Source organism: Nicotiana sylvestris, chromosome 5 (assembly GCF_000393655.2).
Source record: "Nicotiana sylvestris chromosome 5, ASM39365v2, whole genome shotgun sequence".
Classification (NCBI taxonomy): domain Eukaryota; kingdom Viridiplantae; phylum Streptophyta; class Magnoliopsida; order Solanales; family Solanaceae; genus Nicotiana; species Nicotiana sylvestris.
Window position 1 is genome coordinate 9,744,893 of NC_091061.1, and position 19,001 is coordinate 9,763,893.

General features: G+C 35.1%; 2 protein-coding genes across 2 annotated transcripts; one reads left to right on the plus strand and one right to left on the minus strand.

Moving 5' to 3' along the window:
• Window positions 1–487: 487 nt before the first annotated feature.
• On the minus strand, window positions 488–3,955 carry LOC104238606 (alternative NAD(P)H-ubiquinone oxidoreductase C1, chloroplastic/mitochondrial). The gene is made up of 2 exons (XM_009793010.2): window positions 3,840–3,955; window positions 488–2,293 (listed from the first exon to the last, which is right to left on the minus strand). Exon 2 carries the CDS (start codon window positions 2,276–2,278, stop codon window positions 671–673), a length of 1,608 nt encoding a protein of 535 aa, XP_009791312.1. The 5' UTR covers window positions 2,279–2,293; window positions 3,840–3,955; the 3' UTR covers window positions 488–670.
• A 7,536-nt stretch (window positions 3,956–11,491) lies between these two features.
• Window positions 11,492–17,570, plus strand: LOC104238613 (eukaryotic translation initiation factor 3 subunit F-like). Its single transcript, XM_009793021.2, has 6 exons — window positions 11,492–11,808; window positions 13,602–13,681; window positions 15,943–16,172; window positions 16,525–16,646; window positions 16,730–16,843; window positions 17,229–17,570. Exons 1-6 carry the CDS (start codon window positions 11,587–11,589, stop codon window positions 17,316–17,318), a joined length of 858 nt encoding a protein of 285 aa, XP_009791323.1. The 5' UTR covers window positions 11,492–11,586; the 3' UTR covers window positions 17,319–17,570.
• The last annotated feature ends 1,431 nt before the right edge of the window (window positions 17,571–19,001 follow it).

The window sequence follows — 19,001 nt, forward strand, 5'->3', positions numbered from 1 at the left end:
TGTATATTACAATTTGAATAAATGCTCTCGTGAATATCTTTTATTAGCACAACATAGTTATCTTTTAGATGACCTGATCGTACGAACACCAGTAGTTATCTTTTAGATGACTTGATAGTGTAAGTATTACACTGTCAGTGTATAGTAGTTAAACTCTTCAGGAAACGGAAGAAAGAAAAAGTTCAAGTTATATGGAAAGAGCATAACTTCTCTGGTTGTCTGGTGAAGCCTATGGCTAGGAGTTTGCCATTTTGTATCAATTTTGTGAGGTCTATATATAGTAGTGGATTTATCTCTCTTATCAATCTTGTGAAGTCTATAACAATAGTATTGTATTTTCATCTTTTTATATGGCTTACCTTTTCAATTTTGTGGCTTTTCAAAGTACCAACAGTAAACAACTAAACAACAACAACTACGCCTCAGTCCCGACAAGTTAAGGTCGGCTATGGCTATATGAATCATCACATCTTTCTTTAAGCTCAACTCAGGATAACAACTGTAAAAAATATTTTTAATTTATGATCAATTTTTTCAATACTAAATGATCTCAAGAAGTAACTACATAATTTAACATCTTGATTAGATTGCCCGTTCAACTTACAACAGTTTTATCAACAATACTATACAGAATTTCTAAAATTATGATCCTAACCCGGAACACCTTGATCTAAGATCCTGATTGAGCTTTCGCGAGCATTGTCTGTACTGTTGCAACCGAATCCACAGTGGACTTCAGTAACCAACTGATTCCTACTTTCACGCGGTGCTGATCAGTTGGTAATCTGATCAAATAGGCTACTTTTCTTGCAGTATGACCAACAAAACCTTCTAAGGTCAGCCCATCGGTGAAGCTTGGTGAAACAGCAGCGTCATGCCTGCCAAGAGTCATCATCTCACCTAAATTTTGATACCTAAAAGGCAACAGTGGACGGTCATTAATTGCGGCCCACAAATTCCAACCAGCAAAATCTGCTTGCTGGAAAGCAACTTGTGCAGTAGCCGGTAGCACCTTCCCATTTTCGTCCCTTAAAGCAGAAGAGTCACCAACAGCAAATATACGAGGATGACCCTTGACACGAAGAGTTTCATCAGTTTCTGCTTGTCCCCTAGCGTTCAGAGGAATGTCGTAAGGTTTATCACTAGGTTCCAACTCAGGAAGTAGTGGCTTAGATCCAATAGTCCATAAAACTATATCTGCCGTTATGATCTGACCCTCTAAGCCCCTTTCAGCAGGCTGCAATTCAAGTATTATGCTTTCAGAATGATCAGCTGCTGAGTCCATGCTCTTAGATTCAGCATCAGAGGTCTGAGACTCAACTTCCTTTTTTATGCATCGGACAAAATAACCAAGTAGAAGTTGAACTTTCCTAGACAAAAGTACTTTTAGTGCTGCTTCCCTATTTCCTGCCGGAGCATTTGGCAAGACTGTCTTTTCAACATTAATTGCTTGTACAATACCCTTTTCTTTCAACCTTTCTGATATCGTGGCAGCTAACTCAACTCCACCATAACCACATCCAACCACTGCTACTCGTACTGCAGAGTCCTTACCAAAGTTCTTGCGCTCTAATTCCTTTAGCTTTTTATCAACCCTAAGAGCATCATCTAGGGTATAAAATGGCAAGGCATAGTCTGCGGCACCTGGTACGATATCAAGTTTGGCCTCAGCTCCTATAGCAAGGACCAACCAGTCATATTCTATTAGGAGACCGCTTTCGAGATGAACAGTCCCTGCTGTAGGTGCATTAGTTCCTAAATGGTCACATGGATATAGGCATTTTACCCTGTCTTTGAGGAACCGCACATCTGTATTGGCAAGCAAGTCTGAGAACTGTGGAGCAATTTCCCATGTCTCAACTTCTCCAGAGAGAAGTTCATACAACATTGGCTTAAAAACGAAACGTTCTGACTGGTCTATGAGGACTACCTGTGGTTTCTTGCCATCAGGCCAAACAAGTGATTCTAACCTCAATGCTGTATAAAGACCTCCAAATCCACCACCTACTATGCAGACCCTTGGCCGCTTGTTATCAGGCCAAATATAATTAAGACGTGGAGCATCAGCTGCAGCAGGAGCTTCCATGGTACTTCCGAATCCTGCGGTGGCGCTCAAGGCAACAGTGCGCAGTGATCTATTCCTCTTTGAGCTACCAGAACACCACGAACTGCTCCAAATCATGGGTAACTTAGGTGAACGTGTCTTTCCCCATCGCATTTGGCGGCAGCGGACTAGTGCAATTGTCGCTGAAGCAGAACATGCAAGAGCACACTCCATTGAAGCAATTGATATCTGATAGTAGCAGGTGCAAACAGTGGCGAAGTCAGGAATTTCGCTAAGGTGGTTCAAACTTTGAGGAAGTAAATACAAAATTTCTTCGATGAATGGGTGCACTGACAATTTTAAATCAAACTGCGTAATATTTTGCTAAGTCGTAAAACACTTGTAATAGAACTAACAATATAAATCAACAAAGGAAAATCTACTAGTGAAAGCATAATTCAAATATGTTTTACAAGTATGCTCAACGAGGTTTTATCTCCTGGAATATATTTATGAGACTTATTGGAAATAGCACTAAATGGTTTTCTTTTTACATAAAGCACTACACAACCGTCTAAAAATCTATTTATCCATTCGGTTGTGCAAGGCATTCTTGATAACTTCATCTTAAAAAAGGCTCTTTCAATGGATGCAGTGGCAATTGCGAACTTGTTTTTGGTACTTTATGAAGATATTCGGGAGAAGGTGGGTGTGGCTCCCGTGGACGACAAGATGCGGGAAGCGCGGTTTAGATGGTTCGGACACGTGCGGAGGAGAAGCCTAGATGCACCGGTTAGGAGGTGTGAGCGGTTGCTTTGCCAGGTATGAGAAGAGGCAGAGGGCGGCCTAAGAAGTATTGGGGCGAGGTGAGCAGGCAAGACATGACGCGGCTTCAGATTTTCGAGGACATGACTCTTGATAGGAACATGTGGAGGTCGAGCATTAGGGTGGTAGGCTAGGGGGTAGTCGAGAGTTCTTCTCTCTTTGTACCGGGTAGTCTGATAGAGTTTTGTTTAGGTTTGTTAACGGTCTATGTTGTGTTCACATTGTTGTTTTGCGTAGTTTTGTGCTATTGTCCTTTCACTTATTCGTTGTTGTTATTTTCTTTCTGGCATCTTTTGTTGTTACATGCCTTTTCTCTTGTTTCTTTTCTGATATTATTGTCTCTCATGTTGAGCCAAGAGTCTCCCGGAAACAGTCTCTCTACCTTTTTCGGGGTAGGGGCAAGGTCTGCGTACACTCCACTCTCCAGACCCCACTAGTGGGTTTTACTGGGTATGTTGTTGTTTTTTGGTACTTTATGATAATGTTTCTCCAAGTTCATTGAAACTTCGAACTGAAATAACTTATAAAGCGCATAATGTTTATCAAGCTCTCAATTCCTTTTCTCTAACAATAAACCAGTTTCTTATTGAACCATCAACATTTATCAATTAACTGATTTATAGGATATCGTTCGATAACCAAAAGGAAAAAGAAAGTAAAAGCACATTTCACCCACAAATCAAACTCGTAAGACTTCAGATAGGTGTATTTCCTGGGTTAGTTGTTAATTAATTACCAGCTTATTTATAACTATGGTGGATATTTAGAGCAGTAAAGAAGTAGAGTTGAGCTGTACTTGAAAAGCCAATGGTTCCAAGTGCAACAAATAGTTAATTACAACAGTAAAGGCACTTCCTCTATTTTGTGGCGAACAAGTAAAGGATCAAATTGAATATATATTACTGTGAGGTTCTCTACGAAAGACAAGATGAACGTATAATCTCTACCTAAAGAGAGAATAGAATCGAACCTCAACGGAGACTGCCGGAGAATCGAACTAGCTTCACAGAGTCCGGCGACGGCGAGACTCGAGTGGCTCTGGCGAGTTGCGCCTGCTGAGCAATGGCGAAAAGTTCCTTTTTTTTTTTCTTCAAAAGATAACTTACGCCTCTTATGGCATTTTGACATCCTTCACCGTTGGCCGCTGGGTCACCACTCACCTGTTTCAATTATGTGTTAGGTGTTCAAAATTTATTACATTTGTATAAAGTAATGCTTTTTATTTTTTATAAAGTAATATTTGACTTATGTTATAAATATATTATATTTCCGTTGTAAATAAGCCTCTGAAGAAGCTTATTCATATGGGACTTCGCCGTAAATATGTTTATCAATTTAGTACTCTATTGGAAATAAGCCTCCTAAAGAAGCTTATTCATATGGGACTCCGCCGTAAATATGTTTATCAATTTAGTACTCTATTGGAAATAAGTCTCCTGAAGAAGCTTATTACTTCGGTACCCAGTTATGGATAAATATTACCCCGATAGAAGATTATTTATACCGGGTATAATAAGTTTATCCTTTCGATACTCCGTTATGGATAAACATTATCCACGGTAGAATATTATTCATACCGGGTACAATAAGCTTATTCTTTCAGTGCTCCGTTATGGATAAACATTACCACAGTAGAAGATTATCTATACTTGGTACAATGAGCTTATCCTTTTAGTATTCCGTTATGGATAAGCATTACTCTCAGTAGAAGATTATCCATATCTGGTATAGTAACGGCATACACAACAGCTTACAGTAGCAGCTGACACAGCAGCTTCTTTTCTTCTATAAATAGAAGAAATTTCAGTTCATTATGTACATCAGTTTGAATTCGAATAATATATTTGTTTCTCTCTATACTTGTCTTTACTTTACAGTCTTTATTTTATAACACGTTATCACCACGAGACTCTGTCATCTCGAGCAAATACTTTGAAAGTATCTGAGGTACGAACTTTCTTTTTCTATATAATGTGAGATCTTTCTAAACTTGAATTTGTAGCCCTGGATATATCGGGGGGCAAAAGCTACATGTCTTGGGTGTTTGATGCTGAAATTCATCTTGATGCGATGGGTCTAGCAGACACCATCAAGGATAAAAACTAAGCATCAAACCAAAACCGTGCCAAAGCAATGATATTCCTACGCCATCATCTTGATGAGGGCCTGAAAATAGAATATTTCACTATTAAAGATCCAGTCATACTATGAATAATTTGAAAGATAGATATGACCACCTGAAGATGGTCGTTCTTCCACAGACACGTTATGATTGGACTCATCTAAGCCTACAAGATTTTAAATCTATAAGTGAATATAATTCTGCTATGTTCAGAATTATTTCCCAATTGAAATTAAGTGGTGATAATATTATTGATCATGATATGTTGGAGAAAACTTTCACCACTTTTCATGCCTCGAATATGCTCTTGCAGCAGCAATATCGAGAGATGAGATTTAAAAGGTATTATGAACTTATCTCACATCTTCTTATAGCCGAGCACATAATGGGCTATTAATGAAAAACCATGAAAGCCGACCTACTGGTTCTTGTCTATTCCCTGAAGTGAATGAGACGAACTTCCACCAAGCTAGACGTGGAAGAGGTCGTGGCCCCAGTCATGGTCATGACCGTGGTCGGGGAAGAAATTTTAATCATGGTATGGTTATGTAATTGTTGTACATAAAGAAAAATTATGATTTGATAATGATGTTTACTATAGTATATCTTATTTATGTCATTTTGAAGAATATGGATAACATTATTAGATCAACTTAAACTCTAGCAGAGTTTGCAAGAAATATATAACCACTAGAAGTGGTTATATTTCGTATATCTCATTGTAATTAAATTTTGTTAACCGCCAGAAGTGGTATATGCTTATGATCACCAGAAGTGATAATTTAGGCTTTCTATGGTTATAATTGAAGATAAGCTACATAAATATTCTCTATATTAAATGCACGCCTCGATTTTCTCCTGAAGTAGTAAATATTTTAAAAGAGGTTGAGGCATCACAATTTGATGTGATTAATGCGCATTCAGATAATTATGTTCGATTTCCTGAATGATGAAAACTTTTGATAATATTAATTCATTCCCTAAAGTGAATGTGACAATATTAATAAATCTGGTAAATATGAATGTGCTCTTGATGTGAATATATTACAATTCACCTCCAGAAGAGGTAATATAATTAAGAGAATATATACTCAATATTTCGTATTTTGAATTTGCTTCTCAAGAAGTAACACAATTGAAATTGCCTCATGAAGTAGGAAAATATTATGAAGAAGAGTTTTCTTGTGCTTAAACAATTGTTTTACATTGTTTATTTGATTGTGATTTTCTCTCATAATACCATAAGTGTATGAGCAATATTTGATAGTACAAAATGTATCAACAACTCCTAAAGAGCTAACTGTTTGCCTAGAAGATACATGACACTAGTGGTGTCCGATAAATTTTAGATTGTGGATAATAAATGAAGGCTCTCGAAGATCTTATATACAAATATGTCATTCATATTATATGATTATGGTCAAAACATATGTTGTATTAAACCTGAAGTTTACTAATACAAATGACTATCATATTGAGACTACAAATGACTGGAAGATTGAAAATTTTCATGTTTCCACAATCATAGGGGATAAAATAATATGTATGTGAGAAGTTATCCGCCTTATTCTTCAATTTATATTATATCATGTATCATAGTAAATCAGAAGTTTACTAATGCAAAAGCAGTCACGGTAAACCAGAAGTTTACTAATGCAAAAGTTTATGGCATAGTAAATCAGAAGTCTACTAAGAGATAGCACATGCCATGATAAACTTGAAGTTTTCATTTGCCATTTTTGAATGAGCTATTTAAGAATTCAGATAAGCATATATTGAAGAACTAGAAGATTCTTCAAGAATTCTCCTGTGTTGCTTGTTCTCATAATAAATTGATTATACCAACTAAAGTTGGGATTAAGACTTCTGATTCTGAAATATATAAAAGGTGAATATGGGCCCATTCACCTGTCATGTGAACCACTTATAGATGCATATATAAGATGTTTACATGTATGTTTATTGTCAACCTGCAGTTTAGCATTTGAGATTGCTTTTCTCAATTAAAAGCATAACTTTTAGATTATGAAATCAAGACAGTTCATCTTGATAACGTTGGTTTATATCCAAGCTGCTTTAGCATTGAATACCTCCTACTAATGGCTAAACTATTGCTTATGAGAACAAAGTTTCATGTGTTGGTCTAAGATATTCTAAATTGCATACAACAACACTTGTATGCATCAGACCAACAATATATGATAAAGTCCTCCCCTCACAATTGGTTTAGGATCAGAAATCAAATATTTTTACTATCTTTTGATGTGTGGTATATGATTAATCTCTCTACCACAATACACAAAGATATGTTTCCCAAAAAACATTGGGGATATATATTAATTTTTCTAACATTTGAGGGATGGAAAAATATGCTATATGAATCGAATTATCATTAATATGATCCTCACTTAGAATATAATTCAAGTCAAATGCCAAAAGCATTTGCTGATCCAAACTTTAATATCATATTTCAGCTACAAATGCTCCTATTAAAATTAAAGTCCCTGAAGGATAAAGTTTATTGTATGCATGAAGCGTGGTAGACCAATCGGTTCCAAAGGTAACAATTCTTGAAAAATGGTAGGAGCTAATGATCATAATAAGGAGGAAATAAGCTTTAGAAGAGCCCACGAAGAAGTTCAGGTACCTAAAAATAAAGAAAGTGATGAGATCTCAACAAGTTATGTCGCTTAGGAACTGACACAAAATGATCGTCGACGATATATTTGATACAATATTGTAAAAGATTGTGAGGATCGGACCAGCAGTCCAGACACTTGAAGATGTCATACCATTTAGATACAAGTCTTAACCTATATGACTTATTTGATTAAATCTATATGAAGATCCTTGAAGGATTGAAAATACTTGAAGCATATAATTCAAAGTCTTAAGAAATGTACTCGATAAAATTATAAAGATCTTTGTACGGTTTAAAGCAATTAGTGTGTGTGTGATATATAATCGCCTCAGTAAATATTTGGTGAAAGAAGATTACATAAATGATGTTATTTGTCCATGTATTTTTATAAAGAAAATGTCATCAGAATTTGTTATACTTGATGTTTATGTTGATGACATAAAATTTGTTGGAACTCCAGAAGAGCTTCAAAAGACAATTGAATATCTTAAGAAAGAATTTGGGATGAAAGATCTTGGAAAAATAAAAATTTGTCTTTGGTCTGCAAATTGAATATTTAGCAGACGAGATCTTTATCCATCAATTTGTCTATACATAAAGGGCCCTAAACGCTTTTTCATGGACAAAGCACACACATTAAGTATATCAATAGGTGTTCGATCACTTGAAGTGAATAAAAATCCGTTCCGACCTCTAGAAGAGGACGATGAACTCCTTGGTCCTGAAAATACTCTATCTCAATGTAATTGTTATGCATATATAGGTGGTGCATATCGTATTGGTTTTGCAGATACAAGATTAGAATGCGGAGGCTCAAATATTTGAAACAAGGTTTTCATCAAGGGGAGTAAAATACGCGATGCACTATTTTTTTCTTACTAAAGTTTTTTCCCACAGGGTTTTTCTTATAAGGTTTTTAATGAGGCACCTAGCAATGTGTATTACTAAATATGTGTACTCTTTTTCCTTCACTATGATTTTTTTCCCATATATTTTTCCCTAATAAGGTTTTAATGAGATACATTATCTTTTAACGAACATCCAAGTGGGAGTGTTATAAATATATTATATTATGAATGTTCATTTAGTACTCCGTTGTAAATAAGCTTCTCGAAGAAGCTTATCCATATGGGACTCCGCCGTAAATATGTTTATCAATTTAGTACTCTATTGAAAATAAGCCTTCTAAAGAAGCTTATCAATTCGGTACCCGATATGGATAAATATTACCCCCGGTAGAAGATTATCCATACTGGGTATAATAAGCTTATCCTTTCGATAATCCGTTATGGATAAATATTACCCTCGATAAAAGATTATCCATACTGGGTACAATGAGCTTATTCTTTCAGTACTCCGTTATTGATAAACATTACCCCAGTAGAAGATTATCTATACCTGGTACAATGAGCTTATCCTTTTAGTATTTCGTTATGGATAAACATTACTCTCAGTAGAAGATTATCCATATCTGGTATAGTAGCAGCTTATAGTAGCAGCTTACACAACAGCTTACAGTAGCAGCTTACACAACAACTTCCGTTCTTCTATAAATAGAAGAGATTTCAGTTTATTATGTACATCAGTTTGAATTCGAATAATATATCTGTTTCTCTCTATACTTGTATTTACTTTACCGTCTTTATTTTATAACAACTTATAATTTTTCGATAAAAGTTATTTTAATCGATCATTCTTTTATCTGTAGGTGCAAATACCTTTGAGTGTGGTTCGCTCGATTTCTTATTGTAATTAAACCTTTTTATAATAATTTTATTTGTTGTGATATTTTTTAATTATTATAAACAATACTATTATAGAAAATATATATTATAATATAATATGAAAAATTAGTTTCAGATTATAGTAAAGCATTATTATAGCGCGTGAACGTTCTATTAAGAAAGAAAAATACATAAACCCTCCGTCAAAGTAGTTCGCCTTTGTCTATTATGACTTTAACTGTATGGGTTCCTATTACCTTAGTCCTTAGAAGTTTCGGCTCAAAGTTAATATGCTACGGGCTAAATTTTCAGACTTGAAGTAGTAGATCTGAATTTTTTTACAGACCTACTAGAGTAAAAATTGCACGGGGCGCCTTATTTGGTCGCCTCCATTTAACCTATACCCATTTTTTAAAAAAGTTTTAACTTGTACCCACTTTTTAAACAATTTCAGCTCTCTTTCTCCTTCTCTTCTTCTTCTTCTTCTTCTTCTTCTTCTTCTTCTTCTTCTTCTTCTTCTTCTTTCTTCTTTCTTCTGCTGTTGTTGGTGCTACTATGAATCTTCAGTTCATGGGATGATTGCCATAAGTATATTTATTAGATTATTTAAAAATAAATTATAAATAATTACGTAAGTTAGTAGACAATAATTTGTAAATATTTCCACGTACGGGAAGTTTAAGGCCACACTTAGTGATTCTTTTCACGATAATTCTGTTCTTTTCACGTTTATTGTTTCCGAAATTTATGATTTAGATACTGTTGGCAATCTGATTATTTATATAGTATGTTAGAAAGATTTTTTCAAAAACTTCAGCTTATATAGTGCTGAAATTTTTACAAATGAACTAAATAACTTTAGCATCTTCTGGTGAAGTTTTTGAAAAAGCTTTATGACAAAACTAATGAATCCAGGACAAAAAAAACTTCAGCTTATTTAGTGTTGAAGTTTTTACAAATGAACTAAATAACTTCAGCATCTTCTGCTTAAGTTTTTGAAAAAGCTTATCCAGGACAAAAAAACTTAAGCTTATATAGTGCTGAAGTTTTTATAAATGAACTAAATAACTTAAGCATCTTCTACTGAAGCTTTTGAAAAAGCTTAATGACAAAACTAAAGAATCCAGAACAAAAAAATTTCAACTTATTTAGTGCAGTTACAAACAAAAACTTTAGCAAATAGAGAACAAAACTTCAGCTACTATGCTTAAGTTCAGCAATTACAAACAAAAATTTCAGCAAATAGAGAACAAAACTTCAGCTACTATGCTTAAGTTCAGCAATTACAAACAAAAACTTCAGCACACTTGGTTCAACACACTTGCTACTTCAGGCCCGTCTACTAGAATGCTGAAGTTTTGCGTGATTGCCTTTGCTACTTCAGCCCCGTATACTGAAGTTACGCGAAAAAGTGGGTACGCTTGCAATTCTTTTTTGCAAAGCGGACACGAGTTAAAACGTGACCCAAAAAGCAGGTATAGATGCAAATGCCCCAAAATTGCACGGGCGCCATATTTAGTCGTCCCCATTTAACATGTACTCACTTTTAAATTATTTTTAACTTGTACCCATTATTTAAGCAACTTGAGGCCTTTTCCTCCTCCTCCAGCTTCTTCTTTTTCTTCTTCTTCTTCTTCCTTGAGTAACACTGATTTTATTTGGCCTTAAGTGCATAAAATCATTGTTTGCACTTCGGACCTATTTGGCCTTAAGTGCATATGAAATACAATTTTTTCACTTCAGGCTAATTTTTTTTTAACTTCAGACCCGATAAGTCTGAAGTTGATTATAAAGTGTGTAGGCTTACAATTTTTTTTGCAAAGTGGATATAAGTTCAATTGTGACCCCAAAATCGGATATAGATGCTAAAGCCCCTCTACTGGACCAGAAGCTTCTCAAGCTCTAAGTATTTACTTTTCTAGCCAAAGATCAATGGCTTAGGTAACTTCAGACCCGCGATTGAAGCTTCAAACCCCGTAGTTTGGAGTTTGGTTATGAATAGGCTAGACTTTAAGAATTTTGTAAATTTGGCTATTCATTAAATATGGGTCCTAAAAACGGCTGTTTGTGCACATCGCCCGATTTTTAGTTCAGAGAAAAAAGCCCATGGCACAGAACAAAGCCCACTCAGTCTCCTCTCACTTTCGAGTTTCGACTCGAGCAAATCCCTAGCAATTTCGCCCACTTCTTCAATTTTTGCTCACTCACATACGAAGAACAGCTAAACAAAATGGCATCCAGCGATCAAACTGTGTTGCAATTTTCACCATCTTCAGCGAGTTTATCAGCTAGGGTTCAACCTTTGGTCATTTTCAACATTTGCGATTGCTACGTAAGACGACCTGACCAAGCCGAGCGGGTCATTGGCACTCTTCTCGGCTCTGTATTGCCTGACGGCACTGTTGACATTCGCAATTCTTATGCCGTTCCTCACAGCGAGTCTCAAGATCAGGTTTTGCTTCTCATAATTACTGATTCTGTCAAATTTAGTCATTTTTCCTATTTTGTTTTGCTAAAGTTAGACCCTTTTTGGGCCCAAAATAGTCTAAGAAGAGCTGAATTTAGGGTTTAAGTCTCTTTGAGCAATTTTGAGTAAATCTTCGGACTTAGAGAACATTATATGTTACTTAAATTGCTAATTTATTGTTAATATGTACAGATGATAGTTGATTAGGGTGCACATTGTGTTTGTACGTAATAAAATGTGTGTGAACCATGGAAATGCACTGAAAATACTATAAGAAAGGAATCCATTTTGTATAAATATAGATACATTCTAGTTATGCTATGTACCAATTTATTGAACTTGTTACGTAGTGTGTGTGACTTTGAATTTTATTTTGTCGCTTCAGAACCTCATACTTCAACATAGATAATGGAGTAGTATTTTTGTTGTCTCACAAAGGCAAACAAATAAAGGAAGAACATATAAAAAGAGAGGCTATTCTCTGTTTTGCTGTTTTTCCAATCCATTTTATTTTGCCAAATTGATGTTTCTTCTCTCGACGCGGGATGGTGTTAATGAGAGGTTGGAGGTTTGGAGACAGACTCTCGAGTCTAAGGGTTTTAAATTGAGCAGGACTAAGACAGAGTACCTAGAGTGCAAGTTTAGCGCCGAGTCGAGAGAAGTAGGCATGGATGTGAGGCTTGGATCACAGGTCATCCCCAAGAGAGGTAGTTTCAAGTACCTTGGGTCAGTTATTCAAGGGATGGAGAGATTGACGAGGACGTCACTCACCGCATAGGAGTGGGGTGGACGAAATGGAGGCTAGCATCTGGAGTCTTATGTGACAAGAAAGTGCCACCGATACTCAAAGGTAAGTTTTATAGGGCGGTGGTTAGATCGACCATGTTGTATGAGGCTGAGTGCTGGCCAGTTAAGAACTCTCATATTCAGAAGATGAAGGTAGCTGAGATGAGGATATTCAGGTAGATGTGCGGGCACACTAGGATAGATAAGATTATGAATGAAGATATTCGGGAGAAGGTGGGTGTGGGCTCTGTGGATGACAAGATGCGGGAAGCGAGACTCAGATGGTTCGGGCACGTGCGGAGGAGAAGCCTGGATGCTTCGGTGAAGAGGTGTGAGCTGCTGGCTTTAGGGGGTATGAGAAGAGGTAGAGGACGGCCTAAGAAGTATTGGGGAGAGGTGATCAGGCATGACATAGCACGATTGCAGATTTCCGAGGACATGGCCCTTGATAGGAAGGTCTGGAGGTCGAGCATTAGGGTTGTATGATAGAGTGGTTGTCGAGCTTCTCCTTCTCCATTCCGGGGGTGAAGCGAGTTTGAGTAGGTTGGTCCTAGACGGCTTGTGGTTAATGTAGAGTTCACTCTAACCTTACTGTTTTCCATAGCTCTGGACCTTAGTTGCGGGTTATTGTTATTGCATGTCATCTATTTTATGGTTTTTAGGATGCTGTCATTATTTCTATGGTTATGTTGACGTTACTGATGAATTGTCTTTTCTTGTTTTCTTGTTTTATTTCCATCTTCCTGAGCCAATGGTCTATCAGAAACAACCTCTGCCCTATCGGGGTAGGGGTAAGGTCTGCGTACACACTACCCTCCCCAGATCCCACTTAGTGGGATTTTACTGGGTCGTTGTTGTTGTTTCTTCTCTCGTGATGGTATTCTTAACTCCATGATTCTTGAAAGATATCCCGATTTGTGATAGACCTTTGTTGTAAATGTGTTTTTATTTTATTGCTTTCGCTGAAATTTTTGGCATACGTTCTTTTAAAGGTTGCACTGGATATTGATTACCATCATAACATGTTGTCATCTCATCAGAAGGTGAATCCAAAGGAAGTGATTGTTGGATGGTAATTCTCCATATGCTTATGCCTTCTTATGTTATGGCGGGTAATGCATTTTGCTGTATAGAGTGCTTGGGAGATGTTAAATAGGTGGATGACATTGTAAGAGAATGAAAAGTATGAAATAGAGAGATCATTTGATTTAACTGACAGCATTCTTTTGTATCAAATGTTTCCTTAATAGTATAAACTGATTTGAGCCTTCATAGCTTAGTAGTACCATCTACTACTCCCTCTGTCCCAAATTATGTGGCGTAGCTCGGATTTTGAGAGTCAAATTTCTCAATTTTGACCTTAAATTCGGACATAGAATCTTCAAGTTTGTTTAAACAAAACTAGTATTAGTGTACGCGTGTTGCGCGTGTATCAATATTAATGAGAATAAACTTTTTAATAACAATATAATTAATAGAATATTTAAAAGATTTGTTTGCGTTATACCCCTTTTATTTTCACTGTCTCGATTCAATTCTGAAGCCAAAGAATTTGATGGCTCCCAGTCTTGATTAATAAGAATAATGAACGCTACATGACTCCCATAAAAACTTAAAACGAATCTCCTATATGTAAATAATTTTTTTTTGGTTGTTTAATTTGATTACATTCAGCTTGCTTTTTAGTCGAGACGATACGAGGTGATTTTAATAGCCTTCAACTTCATAATGATTTTTCGGTATAGCAATTTTTCTTATCGAGTGGGGCTAATCAGTCGTATAGCCACATACTTTGTGATCACTAAAATAATATTAATGTTGATAATATGTTTTACATTTACCTTCTAATAAGTATTTTTCTAATATGTATGCAGTAAAAAAAAGGTAAATTGATTGTTTTTTGTACTATCAAGTATATATGCTTGAATATTTTAAGTTCATTGTTTTGGAAGAAATTGACAAATAAGGGTACTTTTATAATTATCAAAACTAAAGCTACATATCAATGTGATGAGATTTCTTCATATCAATAATATTTTGATTGAGAAACTGGCGGATTGCTTCATGTATTATTACTTAATATTTAAATAATAATAAGTACTATATTTAAACAAGTACACCTTTATAAGAGTACTTTGTATTGAAACTGGCACGAACTTGTTGCTTTTTCTAACTTTGTGTGGAATTTATAGCTTTTGTAAATAATGAAAATTTTAATAAAATAAATTTTAGTTAATTTAAGGCATCAAATTTTAGGAAAAGTGATATGACGAAGTTATAATTATGTTATATAGTTGGAATAAGGAAAATATTTAAGTAAGGTAAAATCTTGATTCATTTTAAAGTCCTAAATTTTAGGACTTCCTACATATTTCAAATAAGAAAAATTTAATAATCAGTCCTAAATATTAAAAATAATAATTAAATTATAAGATTGTCCAATATGAAATAGCATCATAATTGTTAAACATTAATTTTTTTCCTATTACTAAATTGATAATAAAAATATTATTACGGTTAAGTAGAGGGTTGTATTTGATTTTGTCCTTGAGATTGTGAATATATTAATGTTAAGATTATAAAATATTCTTGGTAAAAAGTAAGTGTTTACCTATGAAATCTCGTCTATGAGTGAGATAATAGTTTTTTATGATAATTCAAACTTACCATATATTTATTGTCCATGCTTCGTAATTATTATATAAGCTAAAATCATAATGGAATATAAAGTCCTAAAACATTAGGATTTCTCACATAGTTTAAATAAGGAAAGATTTAATTAGTAAAATTTTAGTTGAATTAAAATTCCTAAATATTAGGAAGATAATTAAATGACTATTTTGTCTAGTGTGAACTCTATTTTTAAACGGGCAAAAAAGACGAACGATATTTCGCTAAGTGCCTTCGTGCTTTTAATATAGTATAGATTTATATATTTGGAAACTACGTAAAAAGTACTTTAAGTCACAATAATTAGCAACTCAAAATATCTAAAAGGCATATGAAAAAATATAGTAAAAAAAAACTCGGTTGACTCTCGAAAGTCGAACTCGACCACATAAATTGGGACAGAGGGAGTAATATTTTGCATGTAGAAACCATGAACTAGTGGCTGCATTTGTCAAGATACAATACTTTGTACCTCCTTTTATATATATTATAAAACACGGGGCATCTTTTCGACTTTTCCAGGTTCTTTTTCCTTGAACATCCACTACATCCACTCTATTTTGGTTGGTTACTTATGGACCTCCAATTTTGTGTAGTATTCAACATTCAAATACATGGGTTACTAGCTGACGCAATTGTGAATACTTGTCTTGAATTTTCCAGGTTTTCTACTGGTTTTGGAGTCTCTGGTGGTAGTGCTTTGATCCAAGAGTTTTATTCTAGAGAAACTTCTAATCCTATACATCTGACCGTTGATACTGGATTTCAAAATGGTGAAGCTTCAATAAAAGGCTTTGTCTCTGTGCATTTGTCTCTCGGAGATCAGCCACTTGCTGCCCAATTTCAGGAAATTCCATTGGACCTGCGCATGGTTGAAGCTGAAAGGGTTGGATGTATGTCTCTACTTACCTTCCATACCAAATAGGATAGGCCCTATTTTACTGCATATTGACTTAGCTATGTCCATGTGCATTGGTCAGCTTGGATGGAAGTGTGGTTGGACGATATGTAATTGTGAACTGCTGGTGGTAATTCTCATAACAACAATAATAGTTGGTCTGGTAACTTTCACGTAAACAAGTAGCTAATTATCTTAAGGATATGGTGCAATAGTAGCCATATGTTAATGATTTTAAGTCGTAAAGTAGAGTCTGGTTATATATTCTTTTTGGTTTGAGCAATAGTCTTTATTTCCTATTCGCGATGAAAATTCTTACTAGGACATTCTTTTTCCCCTTGATGCAGTTGATAAGCTCAAGAAAACAACCGTAGACAAACTTCCGAATGATCTCGAAGGAATGGAAGCATCAATGCAGCGATTACTTGCTCTTATTGATGATGTCTACAAATATGTTGATGATGTTGTGGTAACAGGAACTTTTCCATAATTGAATTTAGTAAGTTTCTGTGTTTTTCATCTTTAAGTTCTCATATTGGTTTGCCTTGGTAGGAAGGACGTCTACCCCAGGATAACAGAACCGGAAGATTTATAGCTGATACTGTGGCTGCCATTCCTAAACTCTCACCCCAAGCCTTTGATAAGCTTGTGAATGATGGTCTTCAGGTAGCATTTTCCCCTTTGTATGTTTATGCCGTTGCTTCCCTTCCCCTTTTTGGTGATTTCCATGGCATGCAACAACAAACAATCCAGTATAATCTCACAAGTTGAGGTCTAGGGAGGGTAGTGTATACGCAGACCTTACCCCTACCTTGAGGGTAGAGAGACGGTTTTGGATAGACCCTTGGCTCAAGGAAAGGTGAAAAAAAAAGCAGTAGCAACGCAGTAACGACAACAAGATAATAAGAAAACAAGCGAGATCTCCATAGCATGCATACCTAATAATTTTGTTAGTAGCGTCCTAAAATATGCTTGCGGCTGGTTATCATGATATTTAATGAAGCTTAATATTGGGTCTGTTTTCTTACCCTGATTTAATCTTTACTTGTAGGACCAATTGCTTTTGTTGTATTTGGCAAGCCTCACGAGAACTCAACTCAGCTTTGCAGAAAAGTTAAACACTGCTGCTCAGATCCTGTGATTGATTATCCTTTCGTGCTCTTGTAATGCAAGGCCAGATTTTTGTCCGGGTGACTGTTTGGTCTGACTTTTCACAACGCGATCAATCCTCATTATAGATGTTTGGTTTGGGGGGGGGGGGGGGGATCTTTGAACTAGACGGACAACTTGTAGTGCGAGATACTGAATACTTGACATACGCGTTAGAATGCAGTAAGTTTCCAGCATTTTGTAACTGTCTTTCAAGAAATTAAGCTAGAAATAACTTCTTCCAGTTTGTTGGATTGCTGTATTTATCTTTAGAAATATAGTTAGTCACAGAAAATGGACAGTAGCTTTGACGGGAGCAGGATCGAAAGTTTCTTTTTCAAATATAAAATAGTATGTTTAATATGCAAAATTTTCTTAAATTTAGCTCAGTTTACAATTCGCACAAAAAAACTATCTTTATTAGGTGACAAATTTGTCATATTCACCTACTTATCGTTGACCTTAATTGCTTCAAATTTGATTTTCTTGATAAAGGCGGAACTTACAGAAGAATTTACAAATAAAAAGAAAGCATATTGGAATTACACAGAAATCAGATGTGGAACAAAGGAAAACGACTAGAGATTTAACATGGATCTACCTATTGATATCTTTATTTTGTTATACGGATTTATAATCAAATAATCCTTATAGAAACCATATTGTATGTAACAATACAACATGAATGCTATGCTTTTATTACTATAAATCTTCCAAATTTTCTATTTTAGCTTAGGAAATCCCATAAAATGAAGTATGAGTGGCGATTTACTGTGACATATACCCTTGATATATTAAAGCTCGTGTCATTTTTTCTGCAGAAATTCTATTTAATTTCTGAGAAGGATGAAAAGGGGTCCTAATACATGAAGGAACTTCACTAAGTGAAATGTACATAGTTCAGCTCATTCAGTGTACATTAAAAATTATGCATTTTTAACATCCTAAGGCAATATGTTTGTTGCTTCAACTTTAGTAGTACAGTAAGATTAATTGCATAGTCCAAACAATAATTTGTGACTTTTAATAATTAAATTATTCACAATTGTTCGTAAGCTGTCGTTCACGTGGAAGCTGGAAAGCCAGTAAGGTCTAAGATTTTTGCTAATTTAATTTGTTGCTACTAATTAATGAAAAGACAGCATAGATTCAAGTGGTAAAACATAGTCAAACCATTAAATAATACATCATATAGTATTATGAGATACTACTGTATTATGTATTTGGTTTAAAATAATAGCATACACCGACCAATCAAAAAGACGGTTTTAAGGATCATTCTTGACATTAATAGGCTGACTTTTCAGTCAGCAAATTAATTTAGAAGCTAAGGTCAAGTATTAAATTAATAGTGGGATTAATTAATTAAAAAATGGGATTGGGGACAGTTTGGATATGCAGAAGTATTCTGATTAATGTTACGTATTTTAGGAATGAGGAGATTCTAAACTGAGTTTTCTAATCCTAAGGAGAATGACAGGTCACGTACAGAACGCTAAAAGACGGCGCTTAATTATGGATTATTATTAGGAATTTGTCTCATTGACTCTTTCTGTATCTCTCACAGCAATGCAAATAATTTTTTTGTTGCTGAGTAGATCATTGTTATGTTGGTGTTACTGCTTCGTTTTTATTATTATATTATATTTTTTTAATTATGTTGTGACTATATTTT

Excerpts from the sequence above, each read along its gene's own strand:
- LOC104238606 (XM_009793010.2), bottom strand. The coding sequence starts at position 2,278 with ATGGAGTGTGCTCTTGCATGTTCTGCTTCAGCGACAATTGCACTAGTC.
- LOC104238613 (XM_009793021.2), top strand. The coding sequence starts at position 11,587 with ATGGCATCCAGCGATCAAACTGTGTTGCAATTTTCACCATCTTCAGCG. Across the intron at positions 16,173-16,524 it reads TGAAGCTGAAAGGGTTGGAT|TTGATAAGCTCAAGAAAACA; the intron begins GTATGTCTCTAC and ends CCCTTGATGCAG. Across the intron at positions 16,647-16,729 it reads AATATGTTGATGATGTTGTG|GAAGGACGTCTACCCCAGGA; the intron begins GTAACAGGAACT and ends TTGCCTTGGTAG.